Source organism: Ovis aries, chromosome 7 (assembly GCF_016772045.2).
Source record: "Ovis aries strain OAR_USU_Benz2616 breed Rambouillet chromosome 7, ARS-UI_Ramb_v3.0, whole genome shotgun sequence".
NCBI classification, from domain to species: domain Eukaryota; kingdom Metazoa; phylum Chordata; class Mammalia; order Artiodactyla; family Bovidae; genus Ovis; species Ovis aries.
This window is the reverse complement of record NC_056060.1, coordinates 59,609,565-59,633,843: the sequence shown is the minus strand read 5'-3', so window position 1 is coordinate 59,633,843 and position 24,279 is coordinate 59,609,565. Positions and strand designations below refer to the sequence as shown.

Below are 24,279 nucleotides of genomic sequence, written 5' to 3'. Positions count from 1 at the left end.
GAAATTTTTAGTTTAATATTAGTGTCCAAGAAGAAAAATGCTGAAAGCAGTTCAAGATGGTGATATAGGAAATCCTGAATTCACCTCCTCCCATGGACATAGCACATCTATAGCCACATATGGAACAACTGTCTCTGAAAATGACCTGAGAACTAGCAGAAGAGTCACCCACAGCAAAGCAAACATATCAAGGTGAGTAGCAGAGGTCTCGTCAAAACCTTCACCTTGGACATGGCATCTCACAATTAGGAATAACAGCACAAAAACAAAGCTTCTCCCTGAGGTGCAAGGGGCTTGAACCCACATCAGATGCCCCAGCTCTTGAGACCTACACCAGAGAGATGAGCCTCCAAAACATAGGTTTACATCCAAGAGACACAAAGAGCTGTAGGACACTGAGATTCCATTCTTACAGGACCCATGCAGAGACTCACTCAAGCTGGGAACCCAGTGCAAAAACAACAGCATGGTACATGCCTAGACCTCCTGTGAAGGAGATGCACTTGATGATCTTAAAGCATCTGTCGGAAGTGCAGAATCTGTTAGAACTCTCCTAGGATCAGAGGTGCTAGCAGGAGCCATTTTCACACTCAACTTCTACCTTTCAAGTGCTGGCCCTTACAGGCACCATTTTTGCACTCTTCCTCTGAGGTGCTACAGCCATTTGTCCCACCTCTGCATTCCCTGGTTGTCCTGACACACAAAACCCAGCAGGTGTGCACAGTCCACATAGGGGACATCCCTTGGACACCCAGTCTTGGTGACTAGAAGGCTTATGTTTCTGGGCCCCACGGGAATGAAACAGCTGAAGAGACATTCTTGGCAATCTACAACCCCTAGGACACAGCACCCTAAACACACCCTAGTCTTTCTGTGACCACCCCTTCAAGATTGGGAGAGGTAGCTCTCCTGTTTCACATAATACATAGAATTAAACACATAGAGAGTTAAGCGAAATGAAGAAACAGAAATATATTCCAAACAAAAGAACCAGACAAACTCAAAAAAAAAAAAAAAAACTTTAATGAAATGGAGGTCAGTAACTTACCTGATAAAGAGTTCAAACTAATGGTCATAAAGATGTTCATCAATAAGAATGGATGAACACAGAGGGAACTTAACCATAAAAAAAGCAGGAAGTACAAGAAATGTTAAAGAGACTCACTTCAGATGTAACGATATATAAAGGCTAAAGCGAAGGGATGGATCAACATTTCGTGCAAATAGAAAGCAAAAGAAAGCTGTAGTAGCTTAGTAGCTACACTTATATCAAATAAAATAGACGTTAAAACAAAGACTGTAATAAAAGACAAAGATGGACATTAGAAAATGATAAAGGGATCAACCCAACAAGAAGATATAAATAACATTCGTTAAAATTTATTCACCCAACACAGGAGCAGCAAGACATATAAAACAGTATGATCAGACCTACAAGGAGAAATCAACAGTGATACAATAATAATAGGGGGATCTAATACCCCATTTACATCAATGGGTAGCTCATCTAGACAGAAAATATATAGAGAAACACTGAAAGGAAGGAACATAGGAAGAAAATAAAATGAGAACAAAAATAAATTAGAGACATTAAAAAAATAGAAAAATTCCATGACAAAAAATGGGCAGAAGACCTAAATAAACATTTCTCCAAAGACGACATACAGATGGCCAACAGGCATATGCAAAGATGTTCAACATCTCTAATTATTAGAGAAGTGTAAATCAAAACTGCAGTGAGGGATCACCTCACACCAGTGAGAAAGGCCATCATTAGAAAGCTTACAAGTAACAAAAGCTGGAGATGGTGTGGAAAAAGGAAACCCTCCTACATTGTTGGTGAGAATGTAGATTGGTACAGCCACTATGGAAAACATAATGGAAGTTCCTCAAAAAGCTAAAATGAGAGTCACCATACAGTCTAGCAGTACCACTTCTGGGTATATATCTAGTGAAAAAAGATAGGTGCATCCCTAATGTTCACAGCAGCATTATTTACAACAGCCAAGAAACAGAAGCAAACTAAATGTCCATCGATGGATGAATGGAAAAAGAAGATGTGGTATACACATATACATACACAATGGAATACTACTCAGCCGTAGAAGACAATGAAACAGTGCCATTTGCAGCAACATGGATGAACCTAGAGATCATCATTCTAAGTGAAGAAAGAGAAAGACAAATACCATATGCTATCACTTATATGTGGAACCTAAAATATGATACAAATGAACTTATTTGCAAATCAGAAAAGGGAATTCCCTGGCAGTCCAGTGGTTAGGACTCCACACTTCCTCTGTAGGGGGCATAGATTGGATCCCTGGTCACTGAACTAAGATCCACATGGTACTACCAAAAAAACTACCCAGAAACAGATTCACAGACATAGATAACAAATTTATGGCTACCAAAGGGGAAAGGAGGTAGGGGTAGGGATAAATTAGGAGTTTGTAATTAGCAGATACAGACTAATATATAAAAAAGAGATAAATAACAAAGTCCTACTGTATATCAGAAGGAACTATATTCAATATCCTATAATAAACCATAATGGAAAATAACATACATATTTTGTATAATATATATTATACATATAGATGAGTCCTTTTCCTGTACACCAAAAGCTAACACAATGTTGTAAATCAACTATACGTCAATAAAAAAAATTTTTAATGAAAGAGGAGAGAGAGAAAAAACAAGATTTACTTAAAAGAAAAACAACAACAACAAAAATGAGAAAAAATCAATAAAACTAATATCCGGGTCTCTGAAAAAAGAAAACTGACAAACCTTTATCTAGACTCAGTAAGAAAACCAGATGGCTTCACTAGTAAATTCTACCAACCATTCAAAGAAGATATAATATTTACCCTTCTCAAACTCTTGTTAAAAAAAAAAAAAAAAAAAAAACACAGAGAAGGGGATATTCCCAAACACATTTTATGAAGCCAGCATTACCCTGGTGCCAAACTAAACAAGACCACCACCAAAAGAAAAAAAAAAAAAAAGTTAGAGGCCAATATCACTGCTGAACACAGACACATACATTAAAAGGAGCATACACCATGATCAAGTGGGATTTATCCCAGGTATGCAAGGACTGTTCAACATTCACAAATCAATCAGTGCAATCTACCACACATTAACAAAATGAAGGATAAAAACCGTGTGGTTTTGGCATAAAAACAAAGAGATCAATGAAACAAAATATAGAGCCCAGAAATAAACCCACCCACATGTGGTTGATTAATTTACAACAAAGGAGGCAAGAATATATGATGGGGAAAGGATAATCTCTTCAAAAAATGGTAACGGGAAAACTGGACAGCCACATGCAAAAGAATCAGAGTGTGCCACTTTCTTATAACATATACAAAATCAACTCAAAATGGATTAGGGGCTTGACTGTAAGAACAGAAAACCGTAAAACTCCTAGAAGAAAATATTGGCAGTAAACTCACCGACACTGGTCTCAGTGATTTTTTTTTTAGACCCAACTCCAAAAGCAGTGGCAACATAAGCAAAAATAAATGAGACTACATCAAACTACAATGCTTCTGCACAGCAAAGGAAACCATCAAAAAGATTAAAAGGCAACCTACTAAATAAGTGAGAGAAGATATTTGCAAATTATATATCTAATAAGGAATTAACTTCCAAAATATATATAAAGAACTCACACAACTCAGTATCAACAAGAAAAAAACAACCTGATTTAAAAATGGGCAGAGGAATAGATCAGTTTCCAAAGAAAACAGAAATGACCCAATAAGTACATGCTTAACATCACTAATCATCATGGAAATGCAGGTCAAAATCACAATGAGGTATCACCTCACAGCTGTTAGAATGGCTATTATCAAAAGACCAAGATGTGTTAGAGTGAGCATGTGGAAGAAAAGAGAAACCCTATAAATTCATGATGGGAATGTAGATTGGTATAGCCACTATGGAGGTTTCTCAAACATACTCAAACAGTAAGTATGGAGGTTCCTCAAAAAATGAAAAATAGTACTGCTATATAATCCAGCAATTTCACTTCTGGATATCTATCAAAAGAAAGTGAAAACACTAATTCAGAAAGATCCATGTGTGCCAGCGTTCACTGCAGCATTATGCACAACAGCCAAGCTATCCAAACAACCTAAGCATCCATCAGTGGACGAATGGATAAAGAAGATGTGGTATACACATACAATGATACTCCTCAGCCATAAAAACCAACAAAGTCTTGCCATTTGTGACAACCTGGGTGGATCCTGAGGGCGTTATGCTAAGTGAACTGTCAGAGAAAGATAAATACTGTCTGATTTCATTTATATGTGGAATCTTAAAAAACAAAGCAAATGAATGGAGAACAGACTAGTGGTTGCCAGAGGGGAGAGGGTTGAACAGTGGGCAAAATGGGGAAGGGGGTCGGTAAGTACAAAGTCGTAAGGGTGAGGAAGTACAGCGCAGGCGACTGTGGTGAAAAACACCTTACAGCAGTCCCCCTCCTATCCCTGGGGAGCACATCCCAAGACCCCTAACGGTGCTTGAAACCACGCACTGAACCCTAAATATACTACATTTTTTCTGCTACATACATCGCCTTCTTAACAATTTATAAATTAGGCACAGTGAGAGATTAACAGCAGTAATTAGTAAGACAGCAATTTTAACAACTTAATAAAATTATGTAAATGTGATCTCTAACTATCTTATTGTGCATATTGAATGTCTTTTTCATTTTAACTAAGCCCATCATCCACTGTATCTGTAGCTTTTTCAGTTTGAGGTGTGACAGCAAGACTATCATGAATTGTTTTCTTTCTTCACCATTTCATGGGTAGAAGATCTGTCCTCACTGTAGATCTCAGCAACCTCACCATATGATTTTTTCTTTCCTTATTAAGTCGAGAACTTTTACCTTTTTACTTAAAGGAAGCACTTTCCAGCTTTTCTTTGGCGTATATGAATTGCTAACATCCCTATTCTTGCACTTTGCAGCCTTTATTAGGTAAAAGAAGGGTTATGAACACAACCACTATGATATAGTGATAGTGGGTCCAATAACCGAGATGGGTACTAAGTGACCAACAGGCAGAATATGCTGGACAGAGGGGTGATTCACTTCCAGAGGCAGACACAGCGTGACGGCTGGGATTTCATCATGCTACTCAAAATGGCCTGCAATTTAAAACTTACTATTTATGCAGTTTTCCACTTCATGGTTTTGGACTACAGTAGACCACAGATAACTGAAACCATGAAAGTAAAATCACAGATAAGAGGGGACTATTGTATATTTTGTAACTTTGTACAGTGATGGGGAAACTAGACTTGTTGTGGTTATCACTTCACAGCATAAACACACACCGAATCAATTATGTTACAGGCCTGAAACTAATGTAGTGATATATGTCAATTATACTTTAAAATATATATACACATATATTTTAGTACCAAAAAAAACCCAGCATAATTAACAATATAAAAATACCTCTATCCTTGTGCCACTTCCAAAATTTTGGTGGCAAACCCCAAATTTACTTGGGTAAAATCACCTATTATGGCATAATTTAGAAAAGCTATCAATGATCTCTTCTAAAAACAGGTAATATCTCAGATTAACATAGTTCAGAAAATTTCCCCAAATTACTACTATTAGTTACAAAAAAAGACCCAAACCACCTTAAAACCTTAGGGATCTCTTTAGAGACTTACGCTTAATCTTTTTTACAGCTTTAATGTATTGCCCACGAAGTTCTTCCAAGGCCACCTCATTGCATGGCAGGCAGGCATTTTCAATAGCTCCTTCTGACAGTGACCTAAAAAAATACAGAGATTAAGTGAAAAATGTAATTTGAAAAATATGTATATATAATTTTTAAATATATATATACATAAATATATATTCTAATAAAACAAGCTAAGGTGTGCTAAAAAATTCACATTTGAGGATCTCTAAGTATTTAGGAGAGGCAAACAAGTGTTATGGTTACTTATATCACAATAAACCCACATGATGAAAACCTACGCAGTTACTGAAGAGCACATTATAAAAGTATATCTAATGACATGGGGGAAGAGTTTATCTTACAATACTAATAAAAGGCCACACAGTAGCTTATATAATAATCTCAGTTTTTAAAACATGTGCACATGTTGTGTTTGTGTGAAAGTGAAAGTCACTCAGTCATGTCTCTTTATGACCCCTTGGATATACAGTCCATGGAATTCTCCAGGCCAGAATACTGGAGTAGGTAGCCATTCCCTTCTCCCAGAGATCTCCCCAACCAGGGATCAAGGTCAGGTCTCCCATATTGCAGGCAGATTCTTTATCAGCTGAGCCACCAGAGAAGCCCAAGAATACTGGAGTGGGTAACCTCTCCCTCCTCCAGCAGATCTTCCTAACCCAAAGACTTTAAATAAACAGTATCTTCTGGGAATAGGATTCTAAAAGATCTTTTTTTTTTTTTTCATAATTTTTGCTATGCAACAATTAACAGTAATTGATATTCTTGGTATGATAATATTGATAGGACTGTTATTTTTTTTTACAAGTAAAGATACTCAGAAATAAACAGTTTCATTGAAATAGTAAAAGTCTACCTTGGTGGTAGTGTTTTACAAAGTGTTCTCAGTTCTTCTAATTTATTCTTCATGTCATTGTTTTCTTCTATTAATTCTTCAACGACTTTAGTATTCTCTTCTAAAAAAGAAAGTTTATAGTATATTGGTCAATCTCTTTTTCTCTGTCTTTCCCTTAAATTACCAGTACAAATATTCATAGAAGAGACTGCCAATTTCCCAGTTGTTCCCTGTGTCATTCGTTCCCTGATAAACCCAAATCTGACCACTCACTGGTTCTATATTCTCAGCACTTTAAATCTGTATTCCATTTCCAACTTATTTGGGGTTACAGACTGCCTTGGAATAAATCTCCAATTGCCTTACATGCATGTGGTTTGCTTTCCAGTTAGATGGAAGGCTTTATTTAGCAATACAGGTTTCCTAATTCCATGTTCCTCATGGATCCTGGTAGGCAGGCTATGCTCATATAAATTGATCATTGAACAAGCACCTCAATACAAAATTAAGAGAAAAAAGTTAAGCTTAAGTAGGTGCCATTTTCAAAAATAACATAAGATCTTCAACTCTTTGAACTTTAAAAAACAAGATGAGGAGACTGCTGGAGTCCATGTGGCCCAGAGGACAAAGCATAAATTTCAGAGTCAGAGAGACACAAGTTTAAGGCCTTCTTACCCACTGGATGAGCTTAAGCAAATTACTGGATCTTTCTGAAACTGAGTTTTTTCATGTGTAAAATGGGGATAGTGTTACCGACCTTGAAGATTACAATGGAAATAAAACAGTAAATGCACAGCACCTTATACAAGGTCTGGCAATAACAATGTTTAATAAACATGGACATGGCACCCCTTGTTTCTTACTATACCAGCCTTTCAACACACCCTACAAGTTGGGGAGCGAGTCATTCTGTTCTCCCCGTGATGGATACAGCTTGTATATTTCTAAACCACTCACTCTTACTCCATCACTTTTCAATAAATGCTACCATGACAGTGGAAAATGGAATTTAAGAAACAATAAAGCAACCAAAATAGCAAAAAATGTTATCAACTAGCAGATTTGCATTAAGACAAACACTGAAATTATCAAATGGCTTAAATTCTGACCCTGACCTCTTTTATTAGCTTGCTGTTTTGAGCCAACTACCAGCTTTCTTGGATTATTTCTAAGTCCACAAATTACGGAAGTTATCAGCCTCAAAAAGCACTATGTAAAATAACTACTGTATAATCACAATGTACAGGGCTAAATATTATCTGTAAATAACCACAAACTACTGCCCTTATCATTTTATTATATAAAACAAATTTCTTGATTTTCGTCAAATTTTACAACAGCCTCCTCCACAGGAGGAGAAATTTACCTCCACAGTTGGACAAATTTACTCGCTCTCCAGCCTCTGTTAAAGACCTAAGCAATCACCACGGGAACTACAGTTGTTAAAAATTTTTATCTCAAAATTGCTGAAACACTTTCTCAGCCTTAAAGCAATTATGATCTATCTTTAACAGACTTAGGAAGCAGTAATGGGAGTAGGTGGCTTCTCTTGGCAAAGATATTTACCGAGTGTGCTATGATGCCAGGTACTGTGCTAAGGCTGGGACAGGATTTAATCCTTGTCACCATCACACTCCAAAGGAGAATACAGACATTAAATAATCGCAAGGATGACAAATGTTACAAAAACTCATAGGAGCAGTGGGAAATGTCTAACAGAAGAAACTAGTCAAGTCTGAGGTGCTTAGGAAAGCCTCTATAGGGAAATCATGTCCCAGGGGGTTGACGAGTAGGAGTTAGCCAGGCATTGTGACCGGGATGGGGAGACAGATGTTGTTGGTAAAGGAGGAGGTGCACAAAGGCCCAGAGTCAGGGAAATCCCTGCCACAGCTCTGTGAGAGAATAAGAGGGCTTGGCAGGAGATGAGCCTGAAAGGCTGGCAGAAGTGGGATCAGGAAGGGCTTCTTAAATTATGTCAAATTGTGTTTTACACTGAGGGCCAGCCAAGCCACTGAGGCACTTTAAACAACAGAGTGTCACAGTCATATTTACTTTTCTAAAAGGCCGCTCGAGCTTCCTGATGGAGAATGGATTGGAGGGGCAAGACTGGAAGCAGAAAGAGATGACTGTTGTCCAAGCAAGTGGACATTCACAGAGGTGAATGGAGGAAAAAAGTGAACCTACCCGCCTGGGTCTGGACGAAACACTGTTTGGGACCCTTGCATTCAGTCCTTCCTTCATTCAAGCATTTATTACTCTCTTGTATATAATGGGTACCAGACTATAAGGATAAATGAGATAATATCTCAACAAATCTATAGGTTAAAAAGATGCTGGGCAAGTAATCAAAAAGTGAGATACAGAATGTTAACAGAGGAGACAAATATCCTGAGGCCACAGAGAAGCAGCCTATCTAGCCCACACTGGTAAAAATCAAGGCTCTGCAGACAAGATATCTTCTCAACTGAATTCTAAAGACTGGGCAAGAGTAGGGCCAAAACAAGAATGAGAGGGGAAAGCATAGGACAGAATGATAATATTGTAAAAGAAAATTCCTGACCAGCTCGGGCATCTGAAATATTTCAAAGGTAAGGAATATAGAGCACAGGGTGTAAGTCAACACCCTGTGAAAGGAAAGAGGGAGCAGACTTGTGAGCCCAATAGCTCCCTTCTTCAAGAGGGCAATAGGAAAAGGCAGAAGACAGGCCTTTTAGGCAACTCCCCGACAGCACTGTGAAGAACGGAAGAGAGGAGGCCACATCAGACCCAGACGCCTTGGTTCGTGTCTCTTCCTTCTGCCTGGGATGCCATTCTCTTTGGCAAATGCATTCATCTTTCAAGGCTCAGTCAAGCCTTCCTTAACTTTAATAGGAGGAAGAATCAACTAACATCATTTCTTCCTAGTTTACATGAACGTACTGCCAGCTACCCAGAGGTGCAATTATTCATTAATGTTTTCAGTTCTGCTCCTTTAATGATAAGCTTTCTGAAGCAGGAGAACAGAGTCCTGTACATCTCCATCAGAAGTGGAATTTTGTCTGATGTCTTCACTGCCATACCCTCAGTGCCTAGAACACTGCTTGACACACATTAAGCACTCAAAAGCTATTCAATCAAAAAAAGGACTAAGTTCAGTAATAATTATTTGCCTAATAAAAATAAGATCCAAATTAGTCTATAGTAATTCCCAAAGATAATCAGTGCTTCCATTAACTAAAATGTCACATTTGAACATTCCAACCAGGATCAAGGAGATTTACACTTGTAGCAGTGTTACTTCAAATGCTAACCTCCGATTTTTTCCACTACAGCTTTGTGCTTCCTTTCTAAATGCTGAAGATGCCTACAGCATTTCTCCAGTTTTCTTTTCAGATCTTGACATTCCTGCTTTGCATTTTGAAGTTCTTGGAAGCAGTCTCCACAGCATGAATCTTTAATTTCAAGGATCTTTTTCTTATCTGCAAAAATTAAATGATAGCACATTTTTATATCAATTTAGACTATGAGAAGGAAGGAAACCAGATGACATGACTAAAGGCTATAGTGTAACTGAAAAAAGTATGATGCTTAAGAAAAAGAGACTTGAATTTAAATCCTGTTTTCACTCTTTACCAGCTGCTGCATTACTTAACCTCTGAGACTCAGTTTCCTAATATGGAAAATTGAATAATATAATCTGGTTTAAAAACTGCTCTGAAACACAATGCTCAGATCTTAGTGTCGGATACAATTGTCCACTAAAAGGAACCAGGGTTCTTCAAGAAATGGCTGACTCCAGTACTGAGACAGGGTACATTCAGGATGAGACTAGAATATTTTGCTAGGAGAAGGACATTTTTATGGTCTTGAAAGTATCTCCCCACAGATTCCTTATTAGTTGTGAGGGAGGAAAAAACACAGTAATTATACAGTGAAGAAACTGGACAACGAGAAATATGAACATCACACATCTCCAGGTGTGGTATCACACCACCTGTGCAGTGGTCCATCTAAGAAAACGCAATCGAGGACAAATCATGAAGAAACACCAGACAAACTCAAAATGAGGAAAGTTCTATTAAAAGCCAGGGGTTGACAGGTGTCTGGGAGAGTGAAGAATATAGCTCTCAAAAATATCAATGTCATAAAAGGCAAAGAGAGGCCATAGAAATACCCTAAATTAGAAGAGATTAACGAGACATGACATCTAAATATAATACGTGACCCCGGACAGACTGCAGTACCGTAAGGGGAAAAAATGCTATAAAGACTTCATTAGATCGATTGACAAAATTAGAATACAAAGAGCAGATTGATAAAACTATATAACACATATTTGCATCTAATGTTAAATTTACTATACTGAAGTATATAAGAAAAATCCCTATTTTGGGAAAATACACACTTAAGTATTTGGGGGTAAAAGGGCATAAAGTATATAGTGACAGTGAAAGTGAAGTCGCTCAGTTGTATCCGACTTTTTGCAACCCATGGATTGTAGCCTAACAGGCTCCTCCATCCATGGGATTTTCCAGGCAAGAATACTGGAGTGGGTTGCCATTTCCTTCTCTAGGAGATCTTCCCAACCCAGGGATTGAACCTGGGTCTCCCACATTATAGGCAGATGCTTTACCATCTGAGCCAACAGGGAAGTCCTAAAATGTATATGACCTATCCTCAAATGGTTCGGAAAGAAATGAAATGCTCACAGACATGTACACACGGAGGAACACAAATGGGGTAATATGTTATCACTAAGTATATCTAGGTTAAGGGTATATAAGCGATCATTGCAACTATTTTTATTTTTGCAACTTTTCTGTAAGATTTGACATTATCTCCAAATTAAAAAAAAAAGATATAAAACTGTCAAGAGGTATAAACATTGTACACATATTGTCTGGCACAGAAACTGGCATAGAGCAAGTATACAATAAGGAATAGCTATGGCTACTAGTAACATACAAAGTTTATAAAATATAAGTAATATACAAAAATGATAGAGATTGTTACTATTAATATAACTGATATAATAAAGTAGGAATACAAACTGGCACAGGCTCAGAGGCCGGTATCTAAAATGTTGATGTAAAAACACTGGTCCAGCAAAATTATTCTTAGCTCTCTTCTTACTTTTCAGTTTCTTTCAAATGGTATCATTTATGTTTACAAACATCAAAGGATTAATGAAACATCACCATACATGGCACTTACACACGTCATTGAAGGTATTGTTTTGTAAAACTGGAAACCAGGCCAAACACCCATTGACAAGAGAATAGATAACTTATACTATATTCATACAACAGAATACTATACAACAATGAAAATGAATGAACCAGAGCCATATACATTAACAAAGACAAATTTTAGAAGCTCAATATTAACTGGGGAAAAAACAAGTTACAAAGACTAAAACAAGTATTAAACCATTTTTATAATGTTAAAAGACAAAGCAATAGCTTTTTGAGGACACTTATATTTGGTCAAAACATAAAGAAAAGTAAGGAAGTTTTGTTTTTTTACGTCAGAATATTTATTACCTCAGTTGGTGGGGAAGCTACAGGGATGCAATGATGATAAGCACAGGCATCTTCAACAGTACTGGTGATGCTCTACCTCCTAAGTCAAATAGTGGGTTCCTGGTTGTTGGGCTGATAACTTACATGTGTGTTACATGTACTTTTTGCATGTATCAATTATTTCACAATTAATATTTAAATTAGTTTTTAAAATGATAAAATATTAAGAGAATATAACCACACTACTAATAGTGGTGAGGGGCTTGATCACATAGTAAATGCTTTGGGTTATTCAACCCTTTCTGATGTTAATGGGTTTGTTTTTAGGGGAAAAAAAGATTAAAGAAAGAATGTAAATCCTTCTATAGTCTGATTTGTCCTAAGTCAAAACTGATTTCTTTCATATTGCCTGGACCTCCCAAAGCCAAATGATATCCAAAACTCATTTCTATGCATTTCACAAATTAGGAAGTAACTTTCAAGTTATTCTAAATATAACAACAGACATAAAATGACACTGAAAAGTAGGAAACAAAAAACAAATTAGGATAGTATTACCCTAATTGTTGAATTAGTGTTTTCTTAATTGGCAAAAAGATATTCACAACCATCTAGAACCCACAGGTAAGGGAAGAGGGTCTCTGGTCAGGCGATGAGAGAAGTAACCATCCGCTGATGTCTCAGAAAGGGCAGATGTTCTCTAGGACTCTGGTAGTACGCCTACTGAATTTGAGAGTGTGCAAACTAAGGTTATTCACTTCGTACCTGATTTCCTCTGGCAAGCCTTAGTTCTTTTCCAGGTTACAATGGAGACAGCAGACAAGAAACAGAAAAAGTATGTATAGTTTATAGGTGGAGGGAGGGAGCAGGCCACAAGGGACGGATGTCCTAAGAGGACTGGAACTTACAAGGAGTAATCCCAGTAAATGGACAGTATGTGCCCAGATTCCCCAGTGAGCTCTGAATACCTCAAGGGGCTGCAGCACAGTGCAACTCTTTTCAAACTAACAACTCTAAGTCACTAAGTTAAATTATTAATTCATCAGATATTCAAGGAACACAAACTATGTGCCATTCACTATGTGCCAGGTGGTAGAGAGGGAGAGATTAAAAACACTGCCTCCCGCCTGAAGAAAACCCCAAATACATCAGGAAACACTTAGTACACTTCAGAAAGATTTCTATAGCTGAAATAAGCTTCAGTAACCTGAATAGAAAAGTCTCAGTGATTAGGCAATTCTCTTATGTGTAACCTCTGCAAAGCCAGGGAATGAAAACATGACCGCTCTACTAAAATTTTCATTATTACCTTTATAATGAGTCACTCATGAATGGAGAGAAGACCATGAAAAGACAAGAAATACGAGGTCCCACAGCAACCCCGTCTTCTAATGTAAAATGAACCTAGGGAGAGGATGCACATAAAGTGGCAGTCATATCACCCATTTGTTCATTCACGAAAACTGCACATCTTTGATTTCCTTTTATCCTCAAAGCAACCCTCGGGAACTGGAATTATAGATATTGCAAAGACGAGTAGGAACAGAATCCCATTACCAGCTTCTGCTTCTTGTACGGCCGCCAAAGGCAGAGCATGGTGTCCAGACGTAGGCGCAGGAAGCATCGCCTGGACTCCAGGGTCTCCTCTGCCCATGGCAGGATCCTTAGAGATCTTGGTCATATTTCTCTGAAACAGATTATCTTCATAGTTAATGCCTATTAAAACTCTCTCTAATTAAAATGCTAATATTAAAAATATAAAAAGAAAACACAGCCTTAAAAAAATCTGGCCTAAACTATCAACATTTTTCTTAGGGTTTTACGTGAATACTGTCATTACTATCAGCTAGACTCCTGTGATTATAAGTTCCAAATGAGCCTGTTATCCAACAGAGGACTGGGAGACTAGCTATGGGACAGAGGGAGATATTGCTTGCACTTTTAAGATATTTTAACAGTTTATGTGATCAACCCACAGGACTGACATGAGCAATTAGAATTGTTCTTGAAAATCCAAAACATTTTCACTACAACAGGGGGCAAATTCATTAGAAATTTACAATACTAAGCTTATGCCTTAAGTGAATTGAAAGTAACAACAATAAAAATTTTTGAAACTTACATAGTATGCTATGTATCTAAATACTTTGTCATTTGTTGACAAGGAAAGACAGTTCAATTCTAAAGTTAAGGAGAGAAACTGAGGCTCACCTAAGTGAAAATCTTGTACAAGACCATTTCCTCACTAGTATTTATTGAACACTTTCTGCATTCTAGTTTCTGTTCTGGCAACATAGCTACTAACTCATTAATGGTGGGACATTTTTTTAAGGCAATATATTTTCTGATTTTGGACAACCAGTGAACCCCAAACAGACCAGATGATCTTGAGAACGCTGTCTTGTTTAATTACTTACAATACTTTATATATGCTTAATTGTGGAAGCCTTGATTTTAAATCACTGTCAGGAAAGCTACCCATGCAGCCCAACAGAAGCAGAGGTCAATAGGTACAAAGACTGCAAACTCTAGGCAATCAAGACGCTATAAGGTTGAGGCCAAAGGAGTAATAAAAAATGTTCCCACAGGCAGCTAATGTTTCCAATTTCTGCTCAGAACTGGAGAAGAGCCAAGATGGCAAAAAAAGGAACAATCTTTTTGTCTTAGTTTTAACTTGACATTGGTGGTAAGACCATATGTTCTTAAATTTGTTTAAAAATTGTATTCCAATTGCTATTTCTCTTTTCTTTATGTCTCTTTTCTTTAGCCATTATGAACTGCTGTATTAATATACTTAGTATATAAATATAAATAACATGTTTGATAAGGCATTCATTTTATTGGAAACTGTATTTTTAATTCATTGCAATTTCACCATTTAAAATCTTGATAATCTAAATTGTTCTCACAAGAAAAGAGTACAGTAAGTAGGTGAGGTGATGGATATGTTAATTAACTAAATGGTGGAATCCACCCAGGGATCAAACCCAAATCTCTTGCGTCTCTTACATTGGCAGGCAGATGCTTTACCACTGTGCTACCTGGGAAGACCCTTTCACAATGTATATGTATAGCAAATCACCATGATATATACTTTAAACATCTTACAATTTTATTTGTCAATTATAGTTGAATAAAGCTGAAAAAAACTTTTTTTAAATTAAATCTTGACGTTTAAGTAATTTTAATGAGGAACTGTTTTATATATATGGATAACTTTTTTCCAGTCTTAAGTTTCATGAGAAGTTCAAAAAACCACAAATTTAATTAGTTATAAATCACAGTTCTTCACATTTATGGCACTTACATTGCAAATTTATAATCACTGCTTTTTAATCATTGCTTTATCTCAAGGTCCTGAGCAGAGCTGGCTCTAAGATAGCAGAAGGCTAAATACTACTCTTCTGTGACAAATTTCTGGAACAAATGCCAAATAAGGCATTTCAGAGTCACCCTTTTCCCGAGAATGGAATCTGATCCCACTCAGCATAAGCTGCAAAAGTCTAAGTTTTGAGCCAAATTATGTGAATCTGTCTCCATATATGCGTAAGACACACAAAGTCACACAGAGGGTCTTATCCTGCTTGCACAGCTCTGTGTGCTCAGTCACTCAGTAGTGTCTGACTCTTTGTGACCCCATGGACTGTGTAGCACGCCAGACACCTCTGTCCATGGAATTTTCCAGGCAAAAATACTGGAGAGGGTTGTCATTTCCTTCTCCAAGGGATCTTCCTGATCCAGGGATCAAACCCACATCTCTTGTGTCTTCTGCATTGGCAGGCAGATTCTTTACTGCTGTGCCAGCTGGGAAGCCTGCATAACTATATACCCTATAAAAAGACCCCAGGGTTGATTATATGTTAACATTAGGAGAATGGTGTTGTGAGTTTCTTGACTTTTACAGCAGACAAAAGTTTGCTTCAGCAAAGTAAACTTCAAAGCATGTAACATAATCTGCCCATCATTTCTTACCCTTTAAGTTGTCATAAATAGTTTTTCTTCATTATATACTTTCTCCAAAAATTCTCAATAAAGTATTTTAAGCAGTATTCATGGGAATTGGTCTTGCCCAGGGAATTTTACACTAAAAGTAACTATTAGGCAGTAACATCTTGTGAAATCAAGAATAAAAATATCAACTGGGTTGAATTGGGATGGGGTAGACTGATCTTTCAGGTTCCTTTGGCTCCACAATTCTGTATTATTTCAAATACAAGATGCAGAAAGACCAAGCTGTGTCATTTGTATCATACCAAAATCCAAGGAATCAGATCAGGGATTTGTATTTATTTTTCAGATGAGCAACTATAATTTATGACTACCCAAGGTAATAAACTAGATATCACTAAGCATGGGATTAGAACTCAGATTTTCTTTTTTGTTGCCTGTAATTCTTTTCAGTAGGTATTAATACCAAATGCTCAATCCTGGCCTTGAAAATCTTTAATCACAATATTTTAATGAATCTTAACTCGTGTTTCAACTTTTTTATCAGACAAAACTTACAATATTGGCATTTTTTTTCTACCTCAAATACCATATGTTAGTATTGGCTGCTCACAATGGCTAGAATACCATTCTGGAATTTTCATGTATATCTAATGTCTTTATTGACAAGGCAGCAAGACTTTGGTTTTATTAGATTTTTCACACAAACTAAAAGCTGGTGTCAGAGAATACTTATACAATGAAAAGAATACAACTAATCCATTCTACATGCACATACAAAGCACAGCAACAAAACTCTGCCTCAGAGTTTTGTGTGATTAAACCATACCTCTACTTGTTTATTTCTATAACAATATTCTTTGGACTCAGTGTTTTTTTGCCTGCCCGAGATATAAATTCAAGGGTAAGCAATAGGCTTTCAAACTCTTTGGAAGTTCTAGTTTAATATGATGCATGTTTCTTAAAGTTGTCATGCCCCTCAAAAATAGGAATGAAGTTATCCCACTTCTGAAATCTGAGGTCCTTACAAAGAACAGCATGGGTTTTGTTTTTTTAGGAAAAAAAGATATCTAGAAGATAAAAGCTCTGCTCATATTTGTGGCACTATGAAGGAGCAAAGTTTGGGGCCAAAAAAAGATATATATATTGCAATCCTTTGAATCTGCTCACGATTTTTTAAACCACTAGTAAAAACACAAGTCTCATATCTATTAAACTGGAGAATGAAGAAAGGAAGAAATACCAAATGCAACTTCAATAATCTTTTCACTTATCAGGAACATACCTTCCCCCAGTCTGAGTTGACGGTTTCTATAAGTAAGGAGAGTATATCTTGAAATGCTTTCTGTATGCAGGCCTTTAGTTTTTCAAAATATTGCACAGACATCCATTTCGAAGAACAAGTCGACAAGAGTTCCAAAAAGGGCTTACTCTCTGAATCACTGGCTTGGTCCTTCAGGGTGTCCTTTAAGAGAAACTCCAAGACAGTTAGGATGTCTTCCTCATGCTGATGGATTTCCAGTTGGATCCGCCTGGCTTCCTGCATAGTCCATTCTCTGCGGCTCTGGTCTAGACACATCTGTAACTCTGTCTCCTTCTGAAGAAGTAGTTCAGTTTTTTGCTTCATAAAGTCTTCCTTAGCTGCAGCAAGCACTTCATTAATTTTATTTCGATGGTCATCTAAAAATTGCCGGTAATCTTGCTCATTTTGTTCTTGAATTCTGTGGATTTCTTCTTGCTTTTCTTTGTTCCATTCACTCTGGGCCTTTGCCAGCTCAGCCCTGACAACCACGGGGAGTTCCTCATTCTTTAACTCAAGCTCTCTCTGCAGAGAATGAATCTTCTCTTCCATTTCCTTTCCAGGTGTGACATTTTTCTTCATATTTGCAACCTCGCTTTTCCATTTCTCTTTAGCTTCAGAAACAGCAAACAATATCTAAAGGGTAAAACAATATATAATGAAAACTTTTTATGATTCTTTTCATCAATAAAAAAAATTAAAGTTACTGTTTGGGTTAATCTTTGAACTTGTCAAACTAGAGATTTAAAATCAAAATTAAAGAGAAAAACTAAATTTAGAGAAGACATTAGCTCGTCCTAAAATATAATTACACTCAATGTGAGGATCTTTGCCCTCATTTTAAATCATCTAATATTTTTGTTTTATGTAAGACAAAAATAAATAAAATTTAAAAATAAAAATTAAACAAAATTTAAAAATAAAACATCCATTTCTATATGGATAACGAGAAATTTAAAGTGACCAAGAAATATACAATTACATAATTGTATTATCTGAAACTAATTTTAGAAAAAAAATTTGTATTTTAATACAGATGCTATCTCAAATCTAAGCCACCCAAAAATAAATCATCTTTTATGTGAAGCATAAAGCAGCCTCATAAGGAAATCTTACTATTTTTAGGAATGTAACACTTACCTGAACAATAACTTGCTGGCAAACATAATGTAATTTAATGCAACTCTACTGCTTAAATCAGTTCATAAAATATCAAACACAAAAGTCATTTTTTTTCATTAATATAATTTTTCTTTGTAACAGAATAACAGGATGAGTAGATCATAGGCATCAATAGAACACAAGCAAAAATTAACAGGGGATCAAAAATCCTGAGCTCTAGCTCAAATCCTGACTTGGACTACAGAGGCAGCCTCATGTAATACAGGTTCTGGAGATAAACTGCTGAAATTAACAACTTCCCATTCCTAAACTTCTTTGATTCTCAATTTCTTCATCTATAATCTGGAGACAATTACAATTGATTTTTTAATTTAAATTATTTAAATAAACAAAAAACCATTTAAGATTTTTAAAGATTAAAGGACAAAAATAAGTAATCCATTTAAAGCACTTAGTCCAGAGCACAGCAAACAATAAGACTCAGAAAATATGAATTTACTGTTACTCTTGGCTGCACAGGCTGAGAAAATTTCTTCATCTGTTTTACACTGTCTTCTATATAACAAGGAGATCAGATGATAACCTCAAGTTCCTTTCACTTCTAATATTCCCTGGACTAAATCAGAGAAGACACAAGGATACAAATGCAAAAGAATAATTGGTCTGGCCTAGATGATGGTGACCACTATGAATCAACACCATATATACACTGTGGCTATGGAGATGGGGGATCGGCTTCCTTAATTCTCAGCTATTACATAATTATAGCAAATGCCTTCAACTATGTAGATTCCTAGACACGTTATATATCTTTACTCAATTAAATGTGTTCTAAATAGTTGGATATAAGTCAAAAATTTTGAATCATACTTTAAGTTTACTAAAGGAACCCACTATCTAAGATGAGCTTTACAAAGGAATTCATAGCAAAATTCTTTTACCACCAGTAAAATAATTCAGTAGCCAATGTGAAACATGTTTCCTTTCCCAAGAAGGAAAACAGGGCATGTCACAGTGGATGCCTGGAAATGATCAACAGGTAACTAGGGTGGAGGGGTCAGGTCTCAGGGAGATTGGGTGATCCGCCCAACCTCACCAAAACTATACAACCTCTCATATAAAGTTTTACAGGAGAATTTGGCAGCATTAATTGATTTAGTGCTTCCTGACATTGCTGCTGGGAGGGATTGGGGGCAGGAGGAGAAGGGGACGACAGAGGATGAGATGGCTGGATGGCATCACTGACTCAATGGCCGTGAGTCTGAGTGAACTCCGGGAGTTGGTGATGGACAGGGAGGCCTGGCGTGCTGCGATTCATGGGGTCGCAAAGAGTCAGACACGACTGAGCGACTGAACTGAACTGAACTGACATTGCTGCATGTTAGAATCACCTGAGGAGCTGTTAAAAATCCTGACTGATGCCCAGGCCACACCCTGTACCAATTAAAACATAAAGCCTAGGGGTGGGAGCCAGGTAGCAGCATTTTTTAAAGATTCTCAAGTTTTTCCAATGTGCAGCAAAGTTGAGGAACCACTGAACCAACTTGACTACTTTTGGATTCTGGAAACTGGCTTTAAATTTCCACAGATTTTGATGGATCCCTCTAATCTTACAAGAACTTTTCGGCCAGTACTGAAAACCTGGCTCTTGCCTACCTCATTGGCTTGGAGGAAGGATTTACAACATGTTAACTCACTCCAGACCCATCAAATCAGCATCTCCAGGAGCAAAGCCCAGGAATCTGCTCTAACAACTCCTCCACATGATTCTCATGCCTGTTGAAAGTTTGAGAAGCAACACACGGTCCTCTTGCTTCTGTATTTGTACATTCACATATATTCATTCAGGACTCTGTTCTTATGGAAAGATCAACTTATTATTCTTAACTTCTGAACTCTAAGAGACATAAGTACATCATCATAGAGTTTCCTCTTTCTCTCTACCTCTTGAATTTCCTTCTGAAATACCAACTCACTGGAAAAGACCCTGTTGCTGGGAAAGATTGAGGGCAGGAGGAGAAGGGGGTGACAGAGGATGAGATGGTTGGATGGCATCATCAACACAATGGACATGAGTCTGATTCGACTCTGGGAGATAGTGAATGACAGGGAAGCCTGGCGTGCTGCAGTCCATGGGGCTGTAAAGAGTAGGACATAACTTAGCAACTGAACAACAACTAAAATAATACAGAGAATATTATCATGAACATCCATGTACCACCATACAACTTGAGAAAAATATTAAAACAGATTTTTTTTTTTACTTATGCTGAATTATTCCTTAAATAATTTGTGGAATATAAGACTATGAACACAACATATGAGTCATTTACAATGTCTTTTACACACATTATTTTCCAAAATTGTTGTGACAACAGGGGAGTGATATATGTTTGAAACTGCTATCTATTATATTTTGCGTATTACAATTCAGAGAGGATATAAACATATGGCATAAAATAGCACCTTAAGTTTGCTATTTGTGGACTTCTCATGAAGACTGCATGTCCATATATTTGGGGTACTTATCCATAGATTGTTTCTCATAAATTTGTATTGTTTTTCTTATCACATATAATGGTTCTATCTGATTCACTTACTTCCCTTATTTTTATTATCCCCTCTCTTAATTTTATTACATAAACAAAAATGTTTTAAGTGGTGTACATATTTTATCCTATTTATCTGTCTTTGCTACTGTGCCTGTTGCTTTACTACCGAATTATGATGCAAATCTGAAATATTCAATTTCTTTTAATTTTCCTACACTTTCATTTTAAAATGCTTAATTTCTGAATCAACCTAGAGTTTATTGTGATGTTTGGGTGGAAAAACAATTTTTCCAAAGTGCTATCTGGCTATCATAAGACTACTTCACATAGAATAATTCCTCATTCCATGTTTTGAAACAATTACATTCTTATTCGTTGTTGGACCTATCTTCAAAGTCTGTATAGTACTGAATGAAAAAGAATTCTATTTTTGTGACTCAACACTGTCTGAATTGTTGCTTTCCAACATATTCTATTAAGTGTTAGGGTTGGACTACTACTTCTTTTCCAGAATATTTTAAATTTCTTAGCCCTTTCAGTTTTCCAAATAAATGTTCAAATTATTGTGTCAAATTTCAAAACTAAGTTCAGTTTATTGGTATTCTGACTAGAATTGGTTTATACTAATAAAGTAAGTTGGGAGAATACAAATGGTTGTAATACCTGATGTGTCTAGTCAACCAGCATGACATCTCTGGAAAGAAACGCTGATTATTTACCAAGGAAAGTATAAGACTCCTGACACAGTACATAAAACAACAGTTACATGTGTGAAAGGATATCATATAGCTAACTGCTCTCCGATTCTCCTAAAAATACGGCAAAGTAGAAAAAGATTTTGTTCCATGGGTAAGGTTCCAGACTGTGAGAGTTTCATTGACTATGAAAAACATTCTCTTCCCCTCAGCTACATGATACTGATGAGAACAGATCCCACTAGTTGGGTCCTGAGCTAATGCTTAATAGGCACTATCACATGTAATCCTTCCACAATGCTATGAGCAGGCAGGGCTTCCTGGAAAGGAGATGAGGTCCTCCTGAAGGTTCTTCCCAGGAGAGCTCTTACCCGTTTGGCCACTGACTGCTCTTGTAGCTCCTCCCACTTCTTCTGTTCTGCTCTTACAAGTGCTTTATATTCTGCGAGCTCTGGCAGTTCCTCCAGCCACCGATGACGAGCATTCTGCACAGCTGTTTCTACCTTCAGGAGAGCAATTGCGAGAGACGGGGAGGTAAAGGAAGGTATACAATTTCAGAAAGATCCCATTTGCAGGAAACCTCTATGATTTCCTGTGCATTTCACACTGTTTTGCACTGGAGTAAACTGATTTCAAGTCCTCCCCAACCCTTATCCCCAGCAGTGAATTTAATCCTTCTGTTCTAAATGTTCCATACTGACCTATGCAAATACCAAACCAGGAACCAGAAAACTATACATGTTTAATAGCCACTACAATTAATAGAAAGAGCTTCCCTGGTGGCTCAGTCAGTAAAGAATCCACCTGCAATGCAGGATATCCGGGTTCAATCCCTGAGTAGGGAAGATCCCTTGAGAAGGAAACGGCAACCCACTCCAGTATTCTTGCTTGGGAAACGCTACGGACAGAGAAGTGTGGTGGGCTACAGTCCATAGAGTTGCAAAGAGTCAGACACAACTTGGTGACTAAACCACCACTACCACCGTTAATAGAAAATTATACAAATTGCCACTTCCAACAAACTCCTATTTATCTCAGGGTGAAAAAGAAGAAATGCAGGAAGCTTGTTCGGTGTCGGCCTCTGTCCAGTCAGTATACCCACCACCATCTCAGTCCTTGTGCCTGACGTATCAACATGTGCACACAGGCAAATGCACCAACACAGTTTAGAACCTTATACTCGGCAATTTTCCTTGCTGTCAAGGATGAATCTGTGACTATAAAGTAAGGGGGATACTTCAAGTCAAGCAAAAATATAAGGCTTGAATTATGAGGGTGATCTGGTTGTAAATCCATTACAGGCTACCACAGATCATTTATTAAATAATCTTTCCTATTTCCTTGTTCAAAATATCAAGATATACATATGACCATACATATACACAAAAGCAGAGTTGATGTAAGGGGCTGAATTTGTCACTAAGATGTTAAATACATTTATAGGTAAATTCTAGGGAGTTAAAAACATGCAGAAAAGATAAAGCTCCTACAGAAATATATATTCCTAAGTTACTGCAAATATTTCCTTTCTATAACATCCTGCTTTTTGTTTTTCTTCATAAGATCTGTAATTATATAAATACCAAACCAGCACCCTTAAATATGTCTCTTTGCCAATAAAACACTTTATTAACTCTGTTCAAAACTTAAACAGCTGAGAAAATTATTTTTTAACTGACTGAAAATGTCCTCAATACAATTATATATACTTGCCTATGCTTCCATACTTTCAGGATCCCTTGCAAAATCATGTATAACAATTTAACAGATAGGCAGAACTTCAAGTATTTATCAAAAGCCAAGTGTGTATTTTTTTTTAATTTTACTTCAGGTATTATCTTAAGAATTTATATTAAGTAACAGATCTAAAATTTTAAAATATATAATAAATAATATTATATTAAGGTCCGAGGATCTCTGAGGGCTAAAAACCTTGTCAGGTGGTTTGTGAGGTCGAAATTATCAAAATATTTGGACCTCCTTTGTCTTTTTCACTCCCATTCTTTCACATGTGAATAGTACAGTTCTCCAGAGGCTACCTGCTATATAATGTGCCACTTCTCTGACAGCCAAAGGCAAACGTGCATGAGGACTCTTATTTTTTAAAGTTTTCTTGCATTTTTTTCCAATACAGTAAAAATATATATATATACAACCAACATAGGAAAAGCTGTTCAAGTCTTCAGTTTTTAAAATTGTAAAGACATCCTGAGAACAAAAAATTTAAGCATCACTGTAATAGATAATATTGACAAAATAATAACTCAGCTTTATTCCATTAACACAGAGCTATGCTTTTCTCTGTCTGACCTTTCTTGGAAGCAAGTAACAGGCCCCAGTTAAAAAGGAGCTACCTTTTTGAGTGCTTCCAAGGGGAGGTGATGACACCACTTTTTGGCCGCAGGATAAAGTCGCATTTAAAGGGCAGGCTTCCAGAATCAAGTCTCAACACAAATATTGTTAAATATCTTATTCACTTTAAGCTTACTTATCTATAACTACTTTAGCGAAATATTTTCCATAAAGTTAGATACGAAAGATACATAAGTAAATTGTGCTTCATTCAGATGCCAAACCATCATCAT

The 24,279-nt window shown here is 36.8% G+C and overlaps 1 protein-coding gene across 17 annotated transcripts in view; it reads right to left on the bottom strand.

The window, feature by feature from the left end:
• Nucleotides 1–24,279, bottom strand: part of CEP152 (centrosomal protein 152) — a 104,234-nt gene that overhangs the window by 5,526 nt on the left and 74,429 nt on the right. For 11 of the 17 annotated variants that reach the window (XM_042252497.1, XM_060418044.1, XM_042252499.1 and 8 more), the window contains 6 exons: nucleotides 22,066–22,197; nucleotides 17,311–17,961; nucleotides 13,635–13,764; nucleotides 9,867–10,034; nucleotides 6,598–6,697; nucleotides 5,710–5,813 (listed from right to left, as the gene is read on the bottom strand). In XM_042252497.1, coding sequence (XP_042108431.1) covers nucleotides 5,710–5,813; nucleotides 6,598–6,697; nucleotides 9,867–10,034; nucleotides 13,635–13,764; nucleotides 17,311–17,961; nucleotides 22,066–22,197 — 1,285 coding nt within the window. The remainder of the gene's footprint in view (nucleotides 1–5,709; nucleotides 5,814–6,597; nucleotides 6,698–9,866; nucleotides 10,035–13,634; nucleotides 13,765–17,310; nucleotides 17,962–22,065; nucleotides 22,198–24,279) is intronic. The other 6 variants (XM_042252498.1, XM_042252501.1, XM_060418046.1 and 3 more) reach the window with 1 other exon arrangement.